General features: G+C 37.9%; 3 protein-coding genes and 1 pseudogene across 3 annotated transcripts; 2 read left to right on the top strand and 2 right to left on the bottom strand.

Annotated features, from left to right (window-relative positions):
• Positions 1-605: 605 nt before the first annotated feature.
• LOC115926434 (E3 ubiquitin-protein ligase TRIM33-like) lies at positions 606-1763 on the top strand. The gene has a single exon (XM_030991144.1). It carries the CDS (start codon positions 606-608, stop codon positions 1761-1763), a length of 1158 nt encoding a protein of 385 aa, XP_030847004.1.
• Positions 1764-5924: 4161 nt separating this feature from the next.
• Positions 5925-9104, bottom strand: LOC115926433 (annotated as a pseudogene).
• Positions 9105-9462: 358 nt separating this feature from the next.
• LOC590892 (UDP-glucuronosyltransferase 1-8-like) lies at positions 9463-9915 on the bottom strand. Its single transcript, XM_790479.3, has one exon. The coding sequence runs from the start codon at positions 9913-9915 to the stop codon at positions 9463-9465; it is 453 nt and encodes a 150-aa protein (XP_795572.3).
• A 3757-nt stretch (positions 9916-13672) lies between these two features.
• LOC105443697 (tripartite motif-containing protein 2-like) lies at positions 13673-16502 on the top strand. Its single transcript, XM_030991143.1, has 2 exons — positions 13673-13699; positions 14666-16502. Exon 2 carries the CDS (start codon positions 14676-14678, stop codon positions 16500-16502), a length of 1827 nt encoding a protein of 608 aa, XP_030847003.1. The 5' UTR covers positions 13673-13699; positions 14666-14675.
• The last annotated feature ends 959 nt before the right edge of the window (positions 16503-17461 follow it).

The following is a 17461-nucleotide window of genomic DNA, read 5'->3' as shown; positions in this document are numbered from 1 at the left end:
GTTCGAGTCCCGGCCACCACGGCACTAATGTGCTTTGGCAAGACATATCTCTATATTGGTCACTCTCCACCCGACCCATGTGTGAATGGGTACCCGGTAGGAAGAAATTCCGTGAATGCTTAAAGGCAAATTTTCATGGTAGGTTAGCTAAAGCCGGGGTAGTAATAAGATTGCAGGGCCCTCGGGGAAAACAGTGTGTGTATTTATGATGATCTGGGTAAACAAGGCACCATTGTAGTTACAATTATTATCATTATATTAATTGATATTATTATCACCATCATCATCATCATTATTATAATTATTATTTTCATCTTCATTTCCCCCATTATAATGTACATTATCTGAAGAGTGACAAAGGAAATAGTTTGATTGTTACATATTTCATTACGACGTACATAGTACATTCAGTTGATGTATAACATGATTTTTTTTTAAATCAACATAATATAACGGAAAATCATATTTTGTACACGTCATATTCTGTAGGGAAAAGGCGTGAGGAAAATGATAAAGACTCCTTTTTTATACGATCAGATGAATAAAAGCTACACTAATCATTTTCCCCCTTTTCTTTCATCTTGTGTTCCTGTAGAATTTGAACCATGGCTGATACATTAAAGAATGTTATTGCTCAGAATCTTGAGTGTCCTGTGTGTCTGAATACCTTCACCGATCCCAAGATCCTATCTTGTTCTCACAACTACTGCAAGGCCTGTCTGGACAACCTCTTGGGATGCCATGGTAACGACCAGATGCTCCGATGCCCTGTCTGCAGAGCTGAAACCCAGGTCCCAAACCAAGAAGTCAGCAAATTACCGGCAAATCTGGCTTTGAAGTCTCTCATAGAGGACATGAAGAATCAACATCAGTTTTGCACTAATTGTAAATCCGAGGACAGGCCCCAAGCTGTTGTCTACTGTCGAGACTGTGGCAAGTATCTCTGTATTCCTTGCCACAGTGCACATTCTCTGTGGCAAGACTTCATAAGTCATGAGGTCCTAGCAATGAGTGAGATCGTGTCAGGGAAGGTGTCAGTGCGTAGATACCGTAAATGCAGAAAACACCCCAAAGAGGATGAGGAGTGCTTCTGTTGCGACTGCAGGAGATTTGCCTGTTTCAGGTGTGTTGTCATGGAGCATACAAACGAAGGACATCGGGTCATCGAGGCAGCTGTTTATGAAAGCAGCCATGTAAAGAACGTCGAGGACCTCAAATCCAAGGCGGACAAGAAACGCTCTTGCTTTCAAAAATACGTTGATTTCATTGATGAACAGAAGGACCGTGTGAGCAATGTTAAGAAGCAGTGTACAGATGATATCAACAAAGCATATGAAGAATCAGTCCGGCAGTTGAAAAAGAAGAAAGAAATCCTCATTGGTGAGGTCAAGGGTAGGATCGAAGGAGTAAAGAAAGAACTGGATGAAATGAAGAAATCGGCTCAGGAGCACATCACTCACTTGACACCTATAGCTGATGTGGTAACCAATAAGACAAAGATACCGTTAGATATGGATGCTCTGGCTGCACACGACACTCTATGTCAAGACTTACAAGAGGCCTTGAAACAAGAAGATCCTGACTACAAGCAGCTGAGGGAAACGAGCAGGAAAGGAAAAAGTGTTCGTTTCAAGAGGAACGTCGGAGTGGACGAGAAAGCTCTGGGTAAGATCGTAAATGCAGTTGCAAAGAACATCGCTTTGCCTACCAAGGATAGCATGGCTATACCATGGTTGGTACACCAGATGGTAGGATGGCAGTAGGATGTTGGACAGGCGGCGTGGAGATCTTCTCTGCTGATTGTCAGCACCAGCAGACAGTTTTCAAGGATGATCCGATCTTTGGATTAGGGTTCCTCTCTGATGATCGGTATGTTCTACTTGATTGCTCAAACAATCTCTCTCTGTACACACTAAACTACACAAAGTTAAATGTAACGTTTGATACCCTGAGTTGCGATGAAGGTGAATTACCTAACCTCACTGTAGATGGTGATGATCAGATCTATGTTAGCTACAGGATTGCTGAAAAGATCCAGGTATTCTCACCAATAGGTGGGAAGGCGATCAGGGAGATACTATGTGATGGGTATATACCTTATCGGATTACTTATTATAATGATTACCTGATCACTGAATCTGGTAATACAATACAATTGATTGACAAGCAAGGTGTTGTAAAATATCAATTAACAAAATCATGGGATTATCTCATCGCTGCTGTGTCTCAATGGAATACAATCCTGATAGCCAACGTGAAGCACGACTTAGGTTTGGTCAACATTGATGAGTATACTAACAAGCTGAAGCATGTCCAGAACCTTGTCATTGATTACGAGATTGAGAAGAATGAGAGAGAGTGGTACACTCTCCAGCAGCACCGATCAGGAGAGATCGCTTTCTGCACTCCTGATAGACTCTATATATTCCACTGAAAATAAAGGATGACTCATTCTAACTTGAACTGTATGATATCAGGAGGGGGGGGGGGGGATGCGATGTGTGCGACCGGATATTTTTAAAGGTAACAACAGACATGCTGAAAATTAGATTAACATAATATTTCATTCGTTAAAAAATGGAACCATGCCCGCCACCTTTTTCCAGAAGCTTCCAGGACTTGTTTTTCTGTGACTACATAAATTGTTTATAACATCTAGTGGAATCATTTATATTTTCTACTATATTTGAATTGGTGTTTTCGTGACTGTTTCAGAAATGACATTCCTATATCATGTAGATGAATTTGAATGATTGAAATTTTCTAAAAATATAGAAATGCAACCTTCAGATGTGTTTTCATTTCAAGACGTTGTCGTTGATGACGACTCTACATTTTGTTTAAAGGCTAGCGGTTGTAAATGTTTAAATGATGTTGACACAATTCAATCAAGTACTATTTTACAGTCGGAGATTATAATCCTAGTAATGGAATTCATATTTATTCCCGTTTAATACAATTAATTTCCTTTTCTTCATCTACTACAATGCATTTTAGATCACTGTCCGATTAATGGCATGGAACTTGTCGTTAATACTCGATTCATTTATTGACTTTTTGGAGATGTTTCGTTTTGTCTGTGTTTCCATTTCTCTCACTTTATAGTATGTATTAGAAAGGAATCTCACTGATTTCAATGAAAACAGAACAATTATATATATTGGTCTTTATATGTTTTAGAAAAATCTGAAAATTTTCGATTCTAAAGCTACTCTGTGTATGATTTGTACAATGTACAATGTAAATATTTCATTAAACATCATCCTGCCATTTTCATTATCATACCTATGGCGCAATTATGAAGTTGTAAACATGTTCTTACAGGCCCTCCTGCATGTGCATAGGCCTAAATCAAGTACATTATCATCCAAACTGGGGACGTTTCCCATACAAAACAAATGGAGAAGTGATCGCAGTTAGAGTTGACAAAACATTTGGGGCTCAAAACTTTACAATTGCATCGATTGCTTTTTTTTTAATTCTTTTTTTATTCCGCCGTTTCCTAAATTTTCTACATCAAGGTGATGTCAGGTGGACTTCCCTTTTTATTATGAATTCCTGTTATTTTGGAAAAAGAAAAGCCCTATTCGTGTACATAGTATCCACCGGGAATGTTGTTCGTTTTTGTTTCTTCACTATATCCATAACTTTGTATTAGTCTTTGTCTCTTTCAAATCATGTATTTCTTTGACCTTGTTTACCTTTCTGTGCGTGCCTTTGCTCATAACTTGTTTATTGGATGCCACAAAGCTCTTTATTTTCTTTATTTGTTTGGATTGTGTTTGTACTTTTTTTTTCTCTCTAATGTTTTTTTTGTTTGTTAAAGACTAAGTGTGTATGATTATTTGTTTGTTTATTTGTGTCTGTCTTTTACATGGGTTTCAAATCGTGGGTGTTAAATGCTCAAGGTGTATATTTTCTCATGTATATTCATTATGTAATTTTGAAGTGATATCTTAAAATACGTTGTAATGATGTTGATTTTTTTCAAATGAGTCGAATGTTATGTAGCTTTCAATTATAGTATGTTATTATCAATCTTTGTTGAATGTTTATCAAAATTTATTTGTAACACCTGTGAATGATGGAAACAAAAGACCATGTATGTTTTTATATGTTGGAAGCTTGTCGAATAAAAATCAAATCAATCATCAATCATGTAAAACAAGCAAAAAATACTTAATCTAACAGAATTTAAAATATAAAAGTTGCTATAACGATCATGACGTTGTACATGTACATGATTCTTAGCTTTGAGCATCTGAAGAATTTGGGAGAACTGAAATCGCTACACACAAAGATAATTATGCAATGCTGACTGCTGTATTTTAACATTTGGTTATTATTAAGCAGTGGACATGGTTAAATATGTTTTGTTTCGTCTGTGCAAGGAGGAGTCTGTGTGGCGAGGGTAATAACTTCGATTTACATGTTTTGCTATTTTATCAACAGCAACAGAAAGAGTCTATTTAAAAAAAATACTTCAGAGGGTTTGCCAACTCGGCTTCAACCAAGATTTAAAACGAAATAACTAAGCAGACATAAAACGTATTTAAAACAAAACAAAACTTAAAGTTACTTCCAAAATATTAATCTAATTTGATTTTTTTTTCTTTCATTGATCTATTGTATGATATTGCGCACTGTGATGTGTATATTTTGTGGTAGGAATGTTGAGATTTTGTCATGTCATTATAATCCGGTACATACGTTTTTATGATAAATCTATACATTAACGATTTCTATGTGATTATCGTCGTAACGGACATTGAAACTTATTACATGATATTTTGTATCTATAAAATAAAGTGGTTGACAACATTGTACAGGCAACAACAAACAGACACGTGAATTCAATGAGTTTATTGTCATTGTCCGTTCCAATGGTTGAATGGGAATTATAAAAGCAATAATGAAAGTGCATGATGAAGGAAAAAAATGTTGCCGTAAGAGATTTTTAAGATCGAAAGGGGAGGGGCAAGTAGACAGAAAACGTGTAGAAGAGAGAGTGGGGAAGATTGGCGATGGGGATTATTTATTATCATAATGACGATCATGTTTCGAGAAGTAAAAATCATATCGTTTCAAGTTTGCACATTGAATTATAATTGAAATCTAATTGTCTCTTATGACGCTTTTTCGAATAGATATTCTCAAATGAAGATTTAAAAGAATTTTAAATTATATCTACTTTTTGAAAATGATATACGAGGTAAACATTTGACCGTGGTGGCTAGTGTCCCGAAAAAATATGACCGTTTTATTCGATTAAACTCAGTCAGAATCTGAAAAATAATTAACTTTAACATCTCAACAAACTATTCGAACATATACTTTATACATATATTTTCACCTTGAAAATTTCCCTGAGAGAATTTATCAAAGCGTTCACTCTTATCTAAACTAAGTTTCACGTTTGTACAGTGAATCACGTGTATAAGCTAATCAATGAATACAATTTGCGTCCAATGGCAATCTTCTTTTTGAGGTATCAAAAACAAATATTTTTGGAAAAGGTGCAAACTGCAAAAGATGCCTCAGTCATGTTGAACAGAAAATTTATCTTGGTCCTTATCAAAGATCGGTGCTTAGCAATTGAATAGCTAATCATAAAATTAGACCTACATTTTAGGCTATAAACATGCACCAAAACATTCAAATATAAATGTGAGCTTCATACATCGTTTTAGTGTAAAAGCCAAGGTTACGTGGTAAACAATTATTTACCAAGGAAGGACCTTCATCATGGAAAATAAAATTTGAAAATGTCACATTTCATGAAATATTTCAGGAATCGCAGGAATAGTTTGTGATATCGTACATGATAATAAGACACTGTTCATTCAGGAGGACCAATGAAACGTGTACTGAATAGCAATCAATTGAATCAATTTGTAGGTCTTCACGAATACATCAATTATCGACTATGGGCCTGTCAATTAAAACGTGAAATATTGTGAGAATTAATTACACAATGTAATGAAACTACTAGTCTAAAAATTGTATGTGGCAATATAACTCTTCATTATCTTCAGAAAATGGATCTATCGACCTCAGAAAATGGACAGAAAATATTTCTGCTATCAAAAAATATTATGAAATCTTTTTTTTTTTAAATTGGTATACTCAAGTAATAACATAGATTCATGAATTTATTACATGCAAGTCGAGTGTATTTCTCACTTATTTTGTCTAACTTTTCCATTAAAACGAACGATATTGTACTGTTGCTTTTAATACACTCAAATCATATTGCTAATGTAAAAAAATTAAGGCTGCAATCTTTTTGCTGCGTAATTTCATTTGAATAAAGGAATGACGTACAAAGAAATACAAATGCATTACAAAATACATTATTCATTCAGGATTTGCTTTGGCATTATTTTGTCTAATTTGCTAATCTCCTTCTTCTTCTTTCATAATTTGATGGAAATCAGTCATCCTTGACAATTGTTGCCAATGAATTTATAATTTGTTTTATCCTCTCTCTCTCTCTCTTAATTGATAATTATATACTTTATGTATTTTTCTTCCTTTTGCATTCCTAACAAAATGATATACATATATCTCTTAGCTAAATTTACAATAAAAATCCGAAAAACAACCACTATCCCTATTACATGAAAATACGGTCAATCACGTTTACTTTTCACGATTTTCTTTCGAGAGCAACACCATCTCATAGAACGTTTAATGATAAAGAATAAGATCACAACGAGAAGTATACCAAATGCAGCGATATCAAGTAGGTATATCTGAAAGAATGCTAGGCTATGAGTAGGTGGGTGAAGGTGACCTCCTCCATGTTTGATCACGTGTTCAATCCAGAATGCAGTCGTGTTCGCTGGTGTCAGTGGACGATCACGAAAGATGGCAGAAAGACGCTTGGCGTTCGTTGAATAGCTTGTGTTCTCAAGGACTTCGTTGAGTTGTAGGTAAATGTAATCCGCACTCAATCGGTCTTTGTCAATCTTGGTACCAAGTCCATGAGCCAGCACTCTGGCTGCAACGTCATGCTGATCAGCGCCCAGAGGCATAACGACAAGGGGTACGCCGTGGTACAACGCCTCCAGGAATCCGTAGTTTCCCCCATGATAGAACACTGCTCGAGTCTTAGGATGCCCAAGCAGATCATTCAAGGGTAACCATTTCATCGGTTTGATGTTATCAGGTATCATGTATGGAGGCAGAAGCGGATCTAGAGGGGGGGGTTGGGGGGGTTGCAACCCCCCCCCCCCCAAAAAAAAAAAAAAATCCGGGGACCATTTTTTTAAATCTTATCTTTTTTTTTAAACTTGTAATTTTATTTTATTCTATTTCTATGTATTTATTTCATTTATTATTATTATTATTATTATTATTATTATTATTATTATTATTATTATTATTTCTTTTTGGGGGGAGGGGGGGTTGGGCGAACAAATGTCACAGAGTCCCTTGCCCCCCCCCCCCCCATCAGCTTTTTTGAGGACACGGGCCACCGCCGAAGTGACAAGCTAGGCCAGCGTTGCCGATTCTCATCCCCAAAATCCCCACATTAAAAAAAAAAAAAAATTGGGGGATTGTTGAAGTCTTTGCGGATGAAAAATAAATATTTGGGAATGAAAATAATATTGAGTTTCATGAAAAACGAATTTGGGGATTTTCTGTCAAAATTTGGCAACTTTGGGGATATTTTAAGTGTCGTTTGGGTGGGGATTTTGTGAAGATTTAACCTGGCAACGCACGCTGAGCTGGGCTGCTCATTTCCTGGATTACTTGTTCAAGTTGCTCACTTTTTTATCAGTCTGGTCTGAGTGTAGTGACAAGCAATATGGAAGCAAACAGGGCAAAGAAGTTGCGGCAATCCAGTCTCGCATCTTTTTTTACTGGAAGGTATTAATGATGATAGGGAATTATACCATATACATATTGATGTCACGGTATAACCCATGGTATAACTGAGATGTACTTGGCTTATACAACCTATGGGATGTGAGGGGGGGGTAAACTCTTATTACACGAAGGTGAGTTGTAACTAAATAATAAGATGTGCATGTATCTTTTATTTTTCTATTTTATCTTCATCTCTTTTTCCATTTTGGTAGATTGGCCCAATGATGAATAACTAATGGTTATTTTAATAATGATGTTTATAAATTCCTGGATTGGATTGGATTGGATTGGATTGTATGTTGATAATGAAAACTGTTGTGTAATGAGGCATGGCCTAACTGTAGATTGTGGATAAAATAATAAGTGGAATATTGAGAGGATAAATTGACTCACGTCTTGCTCGGGTTGAGGTTTATTGGCGCGGACCGATAGGCAATGATATGCGCGCGCATCATGTAGCTCCCTTTACTATGGTTAAATTGTCACATACTACAACTTACCCCTTTTCCTTACAAAAAGAAAATGGAACAGTTAGGGTGACATAACAGGCGCGGATCTACGGGGGTTAGGGGGTTTAAACCCCCCCCCCCCCCCCCCCTTGGGCGGCCCCAAAAAAAAAAAGGAAAAAAGGAGAAAAAAAGAAAAAAAAGAAAGAAAAAAAGAACGCACGCTGGAGAGAAACCCTTTCAAGTGCAAATATTGTGAGAAGATATTCAACTCATCTGGTAACTTAACCAAACACATGATAACTCTGGATATAACTGTGTATTAAACTGTTACTTGATTTAAAAAGACGTTATCATGCACTGCTTTTTATGGTCTCCATTGTGTTAATAGATGCCAGGAAAACATCACTTACGGGGTTCAAATAAACACCCAAAAAAAAAATCGGATCGCCGCTTCGCGGCTCGTGGACGATGCTCTGCATCGTCATTATTTTGGTCAACCCCCCCCCCCCCCTTAGCAAAAAGCTAGATCCGCCCCTGGGAGGGGGCTCTTTCAAATGAAGAAGAACTTTGTGTGGGAGTCTACTGAAAGCGTCGATGAACATGCGAATGATGTCGGGTCTACTTTTTGTTATTGAGGCAAAATATGAACCAAGAGAGAACAGAATGACACCGTGCTTGCCCGATGATTGCATGAAGTTCTCTAACTCATTGTCGAGGGCTTCGGCTGATCTTGTTGTAAGTCCACCAACTGGAATGATGTTTGGCATCATGGCAAAGGGAAATTCGACAGAGAAATCACTATTGATAAGGAAAAGGTCAACATGATTACTGATGGTGGATTTCAACCGAGGATCTAGATCATATTCATCCGCCAGACCAGTGGAAAATACATTGATCATCATTTTATTTCCCCAAAACACAAAGAAGAGGTAGGTGACGGTATTCCTGAATCTTTGTAAAAACGTCATGTCAGATGTGAATGACGTCAGTGGTGCCGGTTGGTAAGAGGTCATAAATGGAGAGCCTGCTTCTTGAATTATATAAGGAAGTGGCGTCGTGGGTGCAAGCACTATGGCATGAAGGTTCTTGGTACCTCTATGTCTATCAAGAAAGGACTTAACATATACACACCACATGACTATACCACATCGACGACAAAAGCATCGAATTTCGCCATACGGTCTAGCAATCTTTGATCTTTGAAAACAGATTCACAAGCTTCTCTGTTTACAGAAATGAACATATCCATCATCTCAGCAATGTGCCTCATGCTGTTTTCAGCAAATGTGAATTCTGCTATCTTATTCGATATGTCATCCATTCTCTTCTTCAGACCAGAAAGATGGAACATTTCGTAGCTGACGATCGTAGCGTGCTCGGGATCCATGGCGCGGTCGGAATACTCGTCTGAAATGAGGAAGGTCACATTATGACCTCTCTTCACCAGACTCTTTCCGACTGCAACCATCGTAAAATAATGGCTACCATCTCCAAAGAGACCAGAGAGAAGAATGTTCGCTGATTCCACATTGCTCAGAGCTAAGAGTAAGCCCACGGCAACCAGAATATGTCGGACTCTCAAAGAGAACATAGTGTTGTCGGATCTCAATGTATAAAACACCGTATACAACTTTCTATTTCCCAGGTAAACTATTAATGTGGATCGTGATAATAGCAATTAATCATTATGTCAATGTTAAGCGAACCGTTTAAACACAGGATTGAAGGTCAAAATTATATTCGTTCCAGCCTCGCACTTATCGCACGTACGACGTCGGACTTTAACCCATCAAAAATCTTTTTGTTTTCACACGTATAGGCACCAGTGTATTTCAGGGGGCAAGGGAGAAGTTCCCGATGCAGACAACTTTCCAACCCTTAACAAAAGAAGATAGCATCTGGCCTTATTATGCGGGGGAACGTAGCGACCGATGAATAAAATTATTTTGTTCGATTCTGTCTCAAATTTAAGAAAGAATAGGGGGTGATCCCCTAAAAAAAAAATTCAGGGGATATGTCCACCAGTCCCCTGGAATTGCCGCCTTTGCTTGCAGTATTCTTCACTTAGTTTAAGAAATGTTCTTGATAAAAGAGAAGGAGTGGCTTGGTATTGGTCTATACAAAAGCAAAATAAATCTTAACTATTTACAAAACAGAAACCATCAAAAGCAACACTCCCTAACAATTCTATCTTTTAAAATGCCTTCTCCCTGACAGTATTCCATATCTGTCAATCAAATGTAGACAAAGATAAATAATACAATCATTACATTCTTGAGAACTTAGGAATGAATATTATACAAATAATGAATGGTTATGAGTTCAATAGTGCGAATATTTTCATGAATCAAATGACAAGGATCCACATAGGTGTTGTATAATTTACAAATAATGAATGGTTATCAGTTCAATAGTGCGAATATTTTCATGCATTGAAAGATTAACATTCTATTGAACGAATGAAAAACTTTCATTATTTGTTTTATACAACATCGAAGAAGATATAATAATAATAATAATAATAATAATAATAATAATAATAATAATAATAATAATAATAATAATAATAATAATAATAATAATAGCCTAATAGTTCACTCCAAATTTTATTAAACGGAAACGGAAATTCTTTTTGCCCAATTGATCGTGAGCCCGGCAGCCACTGAGCAGCGCCAGATTGACCTTGCTCTATCCCTTATTGCTGAACGCCAAACAAGGTAGCAACAACTCCCATCTTTTAACGTCTTTTGGTATGACGCGGCCGGGGTTCGAACCCACGACCTCCCGGTTGTAATAGAACGTTAATCAACAAATTATGCTTTACTCCGTATATTAAGATAAATTAAAGTTGGAGTCAAGCCTTCTCGATTACATTCAGATTGTGTTGTACAATCTCTGTTATCCCTTATACAGATCAATTCTCTTATTTCACCACATTTCACCGCATAATATATTCCATCTTGCTTTTAGGTTTGTATATATACTCTAAAGAATATCTGCTATCCAGATATCTCAGATTACCTCCTAAAATAGAATGTGCTCCAAATCTACTCCTTCCTGTTATATATGATACTATATGATTATTTGAGTTTAAAGATTTAACTCTGGAATTCAGACTTCTTTAAGAAAACATAATTCAGGATTCATCAATTTATTTTTCAATTCCGGCAACGTAGGCCTATAGGACACGATCATGTGAACCCCATCCTTCCCGCCCTTCTCTGGTAAGTTCATGGGACAACCAGTGCCTACGACATTTTTGCGGGTCTCTTTGACTCATGTAATTATTTTATAAGGTCAGGGTGGATCCAGGGGGTGGGCCGGGGGGGGGGGGGTTGCTGCATGAAATGACATGATTTCCCGGGATTTTATTTATTTCTCGTTTTAGTAATTATACTTTATGCGTTTGTTGGAAAATTATAAATTCCTAAATTTACATTTAGGCAATAATATGCTTATTTAAGAACCTACATGTGAGGGCCGGCGGAAAGGCAGGGCTCGGGGAGGGGGGCTAGAGTTCCCCTCACTTTTTTTAAAAAGTAGGTTAAAGAGAAATAGAAAGAAAGAGACAGAAAGAAAGAATAGTGACCTGCCAGTGTCATAATTAAATGAGGTAAACAAATATGCTCAACGCCTAAAACCCTGAATCTGCACCCCTGGACCTCACGAGGGACCCAAAGGCGGGCCCCTGGATGCTCATCTGACCGTAATTTAATTCTTAAAAACCCCTGAGCTTCTGGGGGCTCCGCCTCCTGGACCTAAATCGAATTAATGACCTGCCAGTTGCACAAAATAAGTTATCAAAATATGCCTCATCTGACCGTGATTAAATGCCCAAAACCCCTGAGCTTCTCGGGGCACTGCCCCCTGGAGCCCACCGAGGGGCCTAAGGCGGGCCCCTGGATACTCATCTGACCGTAATTTAACGCTTAAAACCCCTGAGGTTTCGGGGGCTCAGCCTCTGGACCCAAGCCGATTAGTGACCTGCCAGTGCCACAAATAAGTTATCAATATATGCTTCATCTGACCCCCTTTGCCCCTGTAACCCAACGTCAATTTATGCTCCACTCACTTCGCTCGCTACGGTCTACCTGCTCGTAAATACTTTAGCCCCCCCCCCCCCACTTTGAAAACGGCCTGCATGCCAGTGTAACATGTAAAAGTAGTGGTGATGGGGATTTTTTTCTTCTGCCCCCCCCCCCCCTCCCCCCTGCCCCCCCCCCCCCGAGGGGCTCTGCCCCTTCGAACCCGACCCCCACTAAAAACCGTACCACTTTAGAATTCCTTCCGACGGGCCTAACTTTAACCATCTGAAGAATTTAGGGGAACTAAAATTGCTATCCACAAAGATAATTATGCAATGCTGACTGTTGTATTTTAACATTTGGTTATTATTAAGCAGTATACATGAAAACTAATGAAAGCATGAAAGGTAATAAATGTTACTTTGATTGTATTGAATTGCAGTATTTTATTCACATCAGGACAAAAAAAAGATTTAAAAAAAATTGAAAAATATTTATTTTTTATATAGCGCTTAATACAAATGTCTCTAAGCGATAGAAACAAAATAAATAAGATACTAGGGTGTTTTAATCGGGTGGTGGTTGCAAGTCCCCGAATATTTTATCTGTCATTTTAAAAATTGTGGAGAAGGGGGGGGGGGCTGCAGTCCCCTTAGACCCCTGTCCTGTAGGCCTATGGTATTAAGGCAAAATAGCCCCTAAACAACTCCAAACTATAATTGATCGAACAAAGTCTTAGCCCTCTCTACCAGACGATGGTAAGTGCAATAAAGGTAAAGTTATAAGATTGAACATCTTCTTTAATTTTCTACTTTCCGGATGTGTTTAGCATGTTTAGCGCCATCTCCAACATTCTAACTGTAATCTCGATGGAGGACCGCTCCACGAGACTTTGGCAACAGTAATTTGATTCGAAATTTAGAATCTTTTGTTATGGTGGGGGGGGGGTAACAGTAATATATTTCACACTGGTATTTATTTGCTAGACAGACGCTCGACAAAATGAGATCGAGCTTTTATTGGGCGAACACTTTTTGGACGATAACAATCTCAATGTGCTTGACTGTCAAAGCTTGCTGGGAATTCCCAGTTCCTAAAAATAGATCGAGAGACTGAATACATATCTGTCATGTATATAGCACCACTAATGAACAGTTACCAATACATTGCAAAGAGTATACATGTTTACTGATTCCTAAAATCATCATTTTCCTTTTGCTGAAATAGGTGGGTCTCGCGGTCTAGCTAGATGTCTTAGATAAAATTACTGAAGAGCGATTGTGCTAAGGCCAAGACAAATCAAGTATAACTTCTTACTGTTCCTTTGTCCGGTGGAAAACGACGATTTTGGTACGTTACAGTGATTTAAATTACAAGTTAAAAAATGAATGCACATGGTTAATGTTCACGTTAGTATGTGATTCTTAATATATAGCTAACATTTCAGCTAGGGATTCTGCCAAGCCAGAGCAATCTATTTCCTCTTTACAACATGATGATTTTTATGAAATAGTAAATATTCCAGTGTGCATGAGTACAGTACTGCTTTTGATACACTGTACGTCACAAGTTTCTAATACTTGGTTTAGAAACTTTAGATTAATTAAGAAGTAATGTCATGATTATTTTTCCAATGCCAAAGTGATGAAATGTGAATGGAAGACTACATTTCTAAGACTTACGTTTTTAAACCTTTGTTTTGTTTTCCAAGGTTTACTTTTAACCATCGGCTTCGAGTGATGGAAAATTATTATAATTTCTATAATTTCATATACGTCAAATTTTCGCAAAATAATTTACTAGCATGCATTAGTTGTGAAACATGTAGAGGTGCTGTGGTCTATTCTAAAGGATAGGTTACTTGTTTGTGAATCACGCGGTTCGAGTCCCGGCCACCACTGCACTAATGTCCTTTGGCAAGACAGTCCTCTACATTGGACACTCTCCACCCATCTAATGTGTATAGTGAATTAGTACCCGATAGGAAAAAACTCTGTAAATGTTTAAAGGCACATTATCATGGTAGGTTGGCTAAAGACGGGGTATTAAGATTGCAGTGAAAACAGTATGTGTACTGATGAGTTTGATTTTTAAATTCATTTTTTCATTACGACGTACAAAGTACATTCAGTTGATGAATAACATGATTTTTTTTTAAATCAACATAATTATAACGGAAAATCATATTTTGTACGAGTTATATTCTGTAGGAAAAAGGCGTGAGAAAAATGATAAACCCTCCCCTTCAATATGATCAGATGAATCAAAGCTCCACTAATCATTTTTCCCCTTTTCTTTCATCTCGTATTCCTGTAGAATTCGAACCATGGCTGACACATTAAAGAATGTTATTGCTCAAAGTCTGGAGTGTCCTGTTTGTTTGAATACCTTCACCGATCCCAAGATCCTGTCTTGTTCTCACACCTACTGCAAGGCCTGTCTGGAAAACCTCTTGGGATGCAATGGTAACGACCAGATGCTCCGATGCCCTGTCTGCAGAGCTGAAACCCAGGTCCCAAACCAAGAGGTCAGCAAATTACCGGCAAGTCTGGCTTTGAAGTCTCTCATAGAGGACATGAATAATCAATATCAGTTTTGCTCAAATTGTAATTCCGAGGACAGGCCCCAAGCTGTTGTCTACTGTCAAGACTGTGGCAAGTATCTCTGTATTCCTTGCCACAATGCACATTCTCTGTGGCAAGACTTCATCAGTCATGAGGTCCTAGCAATGAGTGAGATCGTATCAGGGAAGGTGTCAGTGCGTAGATACCGTAAATGTAGGAAACACCCTAAAGAGGATGAGGAGTGCTTCTGTTCCAATTGCAGGAGATTTGCCTGCTTCAGGTGTGTTGTCATGGAGCATACAAACGAAGGACATCGGTTCATTGAAGCAGCTGTTTATGAAAGCAGCCATGTGAAAAGTTTAGAGGACCTCAAATCCAAGGCGGACAAGAAACGCTCTTGCTTTCAAAAATATGTTGATTTCATTGATGAACAGAAGGACTGTGTGAGCAATGTTCAAAAGCAGTGTACAGATGATATCAACAAAGCATTTGAAGAATCAGTCCGGCAGTTGACAAAGAAGAAAGAAATCCTCATTGGTGAAGTCAAGGGTTTGACCGAAGGAGTAGAGAAAGAACTGGACGAAATGAAGAAATCGGCTCAGGAGCACATCACTCACTGGACCACCATAGCTGACGTGGTAACCAATAAGACAAAGATACCGTTAGATATGGATGCTTTGGCTGCACACGACACTCTATGTCAAGACTTACAAGAGGCCTTGAAACAAGAAGATCCTGACTATACACAGTCGAGGCAATCGAGCAAGAAAGGAAAAAGTGTCAGTTTTAAGAGAAACGTTGAAATGGACGAGATAGCTCTCGGTAAGATCGTAAATGCAGTTGCAAAGAACATCGCTTTGCCTACCAAGGATAGCATGGATGCCATGGTTGGTACACCAGACGGTAGGATGGCAGTGGGATGTCATACAGGTGGCGTGGAGATCTTCTCTGCTGATGGTCAGCACCAGCAGAAAGTTTTTGAGGACGTTAACATTCGTGGAGTAGGGTTCCTCTCTGATGATCGGTATGTTCTACTTGATTGCTCAAACAATATCACACTGTACACACCAGAGCAAACAAAGTTGAATGTAATGTTTGAGACTCTGAGTTACGATGAAGGTGGATTTCCTAGCCTCACTGTAGATGGTGATGATCAGATTTATGTTAGCTACAGGATTGCTGAAAAGATCCATGTATTCTCACCAGCAGGCGGGAAGGCGATCAGGGAGATACCATTTGATGGGTATAGACCTCATCAGATTACTAATTATAATGATTACCTGATCACTGAATCACGTGAAACAATACGATTGATTGACAAGCAAGGTGTTGTAAAATATCAATTAACGAAATCAGGGCATAGGCTAATCGCTGCTGTGTCTCAATGGAATACAATCCTGATAGCCACCGTGAAGCACGACGAATGTTTGATCAACATTGATGAGTACACTAACAAGCTGAAGCATGTTCAGAACCTCGTCATCGATTACAAGATTGAGAAGAATGAGAGAGTGTGGTACACTCTCCAGCAGTACCGATCAGGAGAGATCGCTTTCTGCATTTCTGATAGACTCTATATATTCCACTAAAATAATGGATGACTCATCCGTACTAGCACTTCTGTCTTCAGGCCCGTAGAGGGAGAGGGAGAGGGGCGGTGCGATGTGTGCGACCGGAAAAAAATGGACCCATCCCCGCACCCCTTTTACAGAAGCTTCCAAAAGGCCTTTTATTTCTGTGGCTTCATAAAGTGTATATAACATCTAGTGGAATCATTTATATTTTTTACTAGGTTAATTGCAGTTTTCGTGACTGTTTCAAAAATGACATTCATAGATCGTGTAGATCAATTTGAATTATTGAAATTTTGTAAAAGTATAAAAAGTGTCCTTCCTTTTGATATACTTTTTTTCTTCTTCAAGATTTTGTTGTTGATGACGACCGACGACTCTACATTAATTTTTTTATTAAATAGGCGGTAGCTGTTGTAAGTGTATAGATGATGTAGACACAAATCCCACAATTCAATAATGGACTATTTTACAGTCGGAGATATAAATCCTACTCCTAGTAATAGACTCTATATTTATTACCGTTTAATACAATTAATTTTCTTTTCTTCATCTTTTTCCCAGAATTATGACAAGAATTGACCCTTTTTTTAAAAATAATCTCTACTTCTTACAATTTCTCGAGTTGTACTATCAAAAGAGTTTAAGAGTACTGAAAGTCGACCTATTGATAGCATGATACAAATGTTGTAAAGTTAATGTCAATTGTCAAACCAAATGTCAGAATAAGGGTTTATGTTTTGATTTAATGGACTGTGATATCTTGTTTTCTGTTTTACATATTTACATTCCGTCTGGCAAAGTACATGGGAGAAATGGCATGGAACTTGTCGTCAATACTCGATGAATTTATTCACTTTTTGGAAATATTTCGTTTGGTCTGTGTTCCCATTTCTTTCAGACTACAGTATGTATTAAAGAGGAATCTCACTGATTTCAATGAAAGCAGAACAATTGGAGATATTGGTCTTTATAAG

This window comes from Strongylocentrotus purpuratus, unplaced genomic scaffold, assembly GCF_000002235.5.
Source record: "Strongylocentrotus purpuratus isolate Spur 01 unplaced genomic scaffold, Spur_5.0 spur5_scaffold_2, whole genome shotgun sequence".
Classification (NCBI taxonomy): Eukaryota; Metazoa; Echinodermata; class Echinoidea; order Camarodonta; family Strongylocentrotidae; genus Strongylocentrotus; species Strongylocentrotus purpuratus.
This window is presented reverse-complemented; position numbering and strand designations above follow the sequence as displayed.

Excerpts from the sequence above, each read along its gene's own strand:
- LOC115926434 (XM_030991144.1), top strand. The coding sequence starts at position 606 with ATGGCTGATACATTAAAGAATGTTATTGCTCAGAATCTTGAGTGTCCT.
- LOC590892 (XM_790479.3), bottom strand. The coding sequence starts at position 9,915 with ATGTTCTCTTTGAGAGTCCGACATATTCTGGTTGCCGTGGGCTTACTC.
- LOC105443697 (XM_030991143.1), top strand. The coding sequence starts at position 14,676 with ATGGCTGACACATTAAAGAATGTTATTGCTCAAAGTCTGGAGTGTCCT.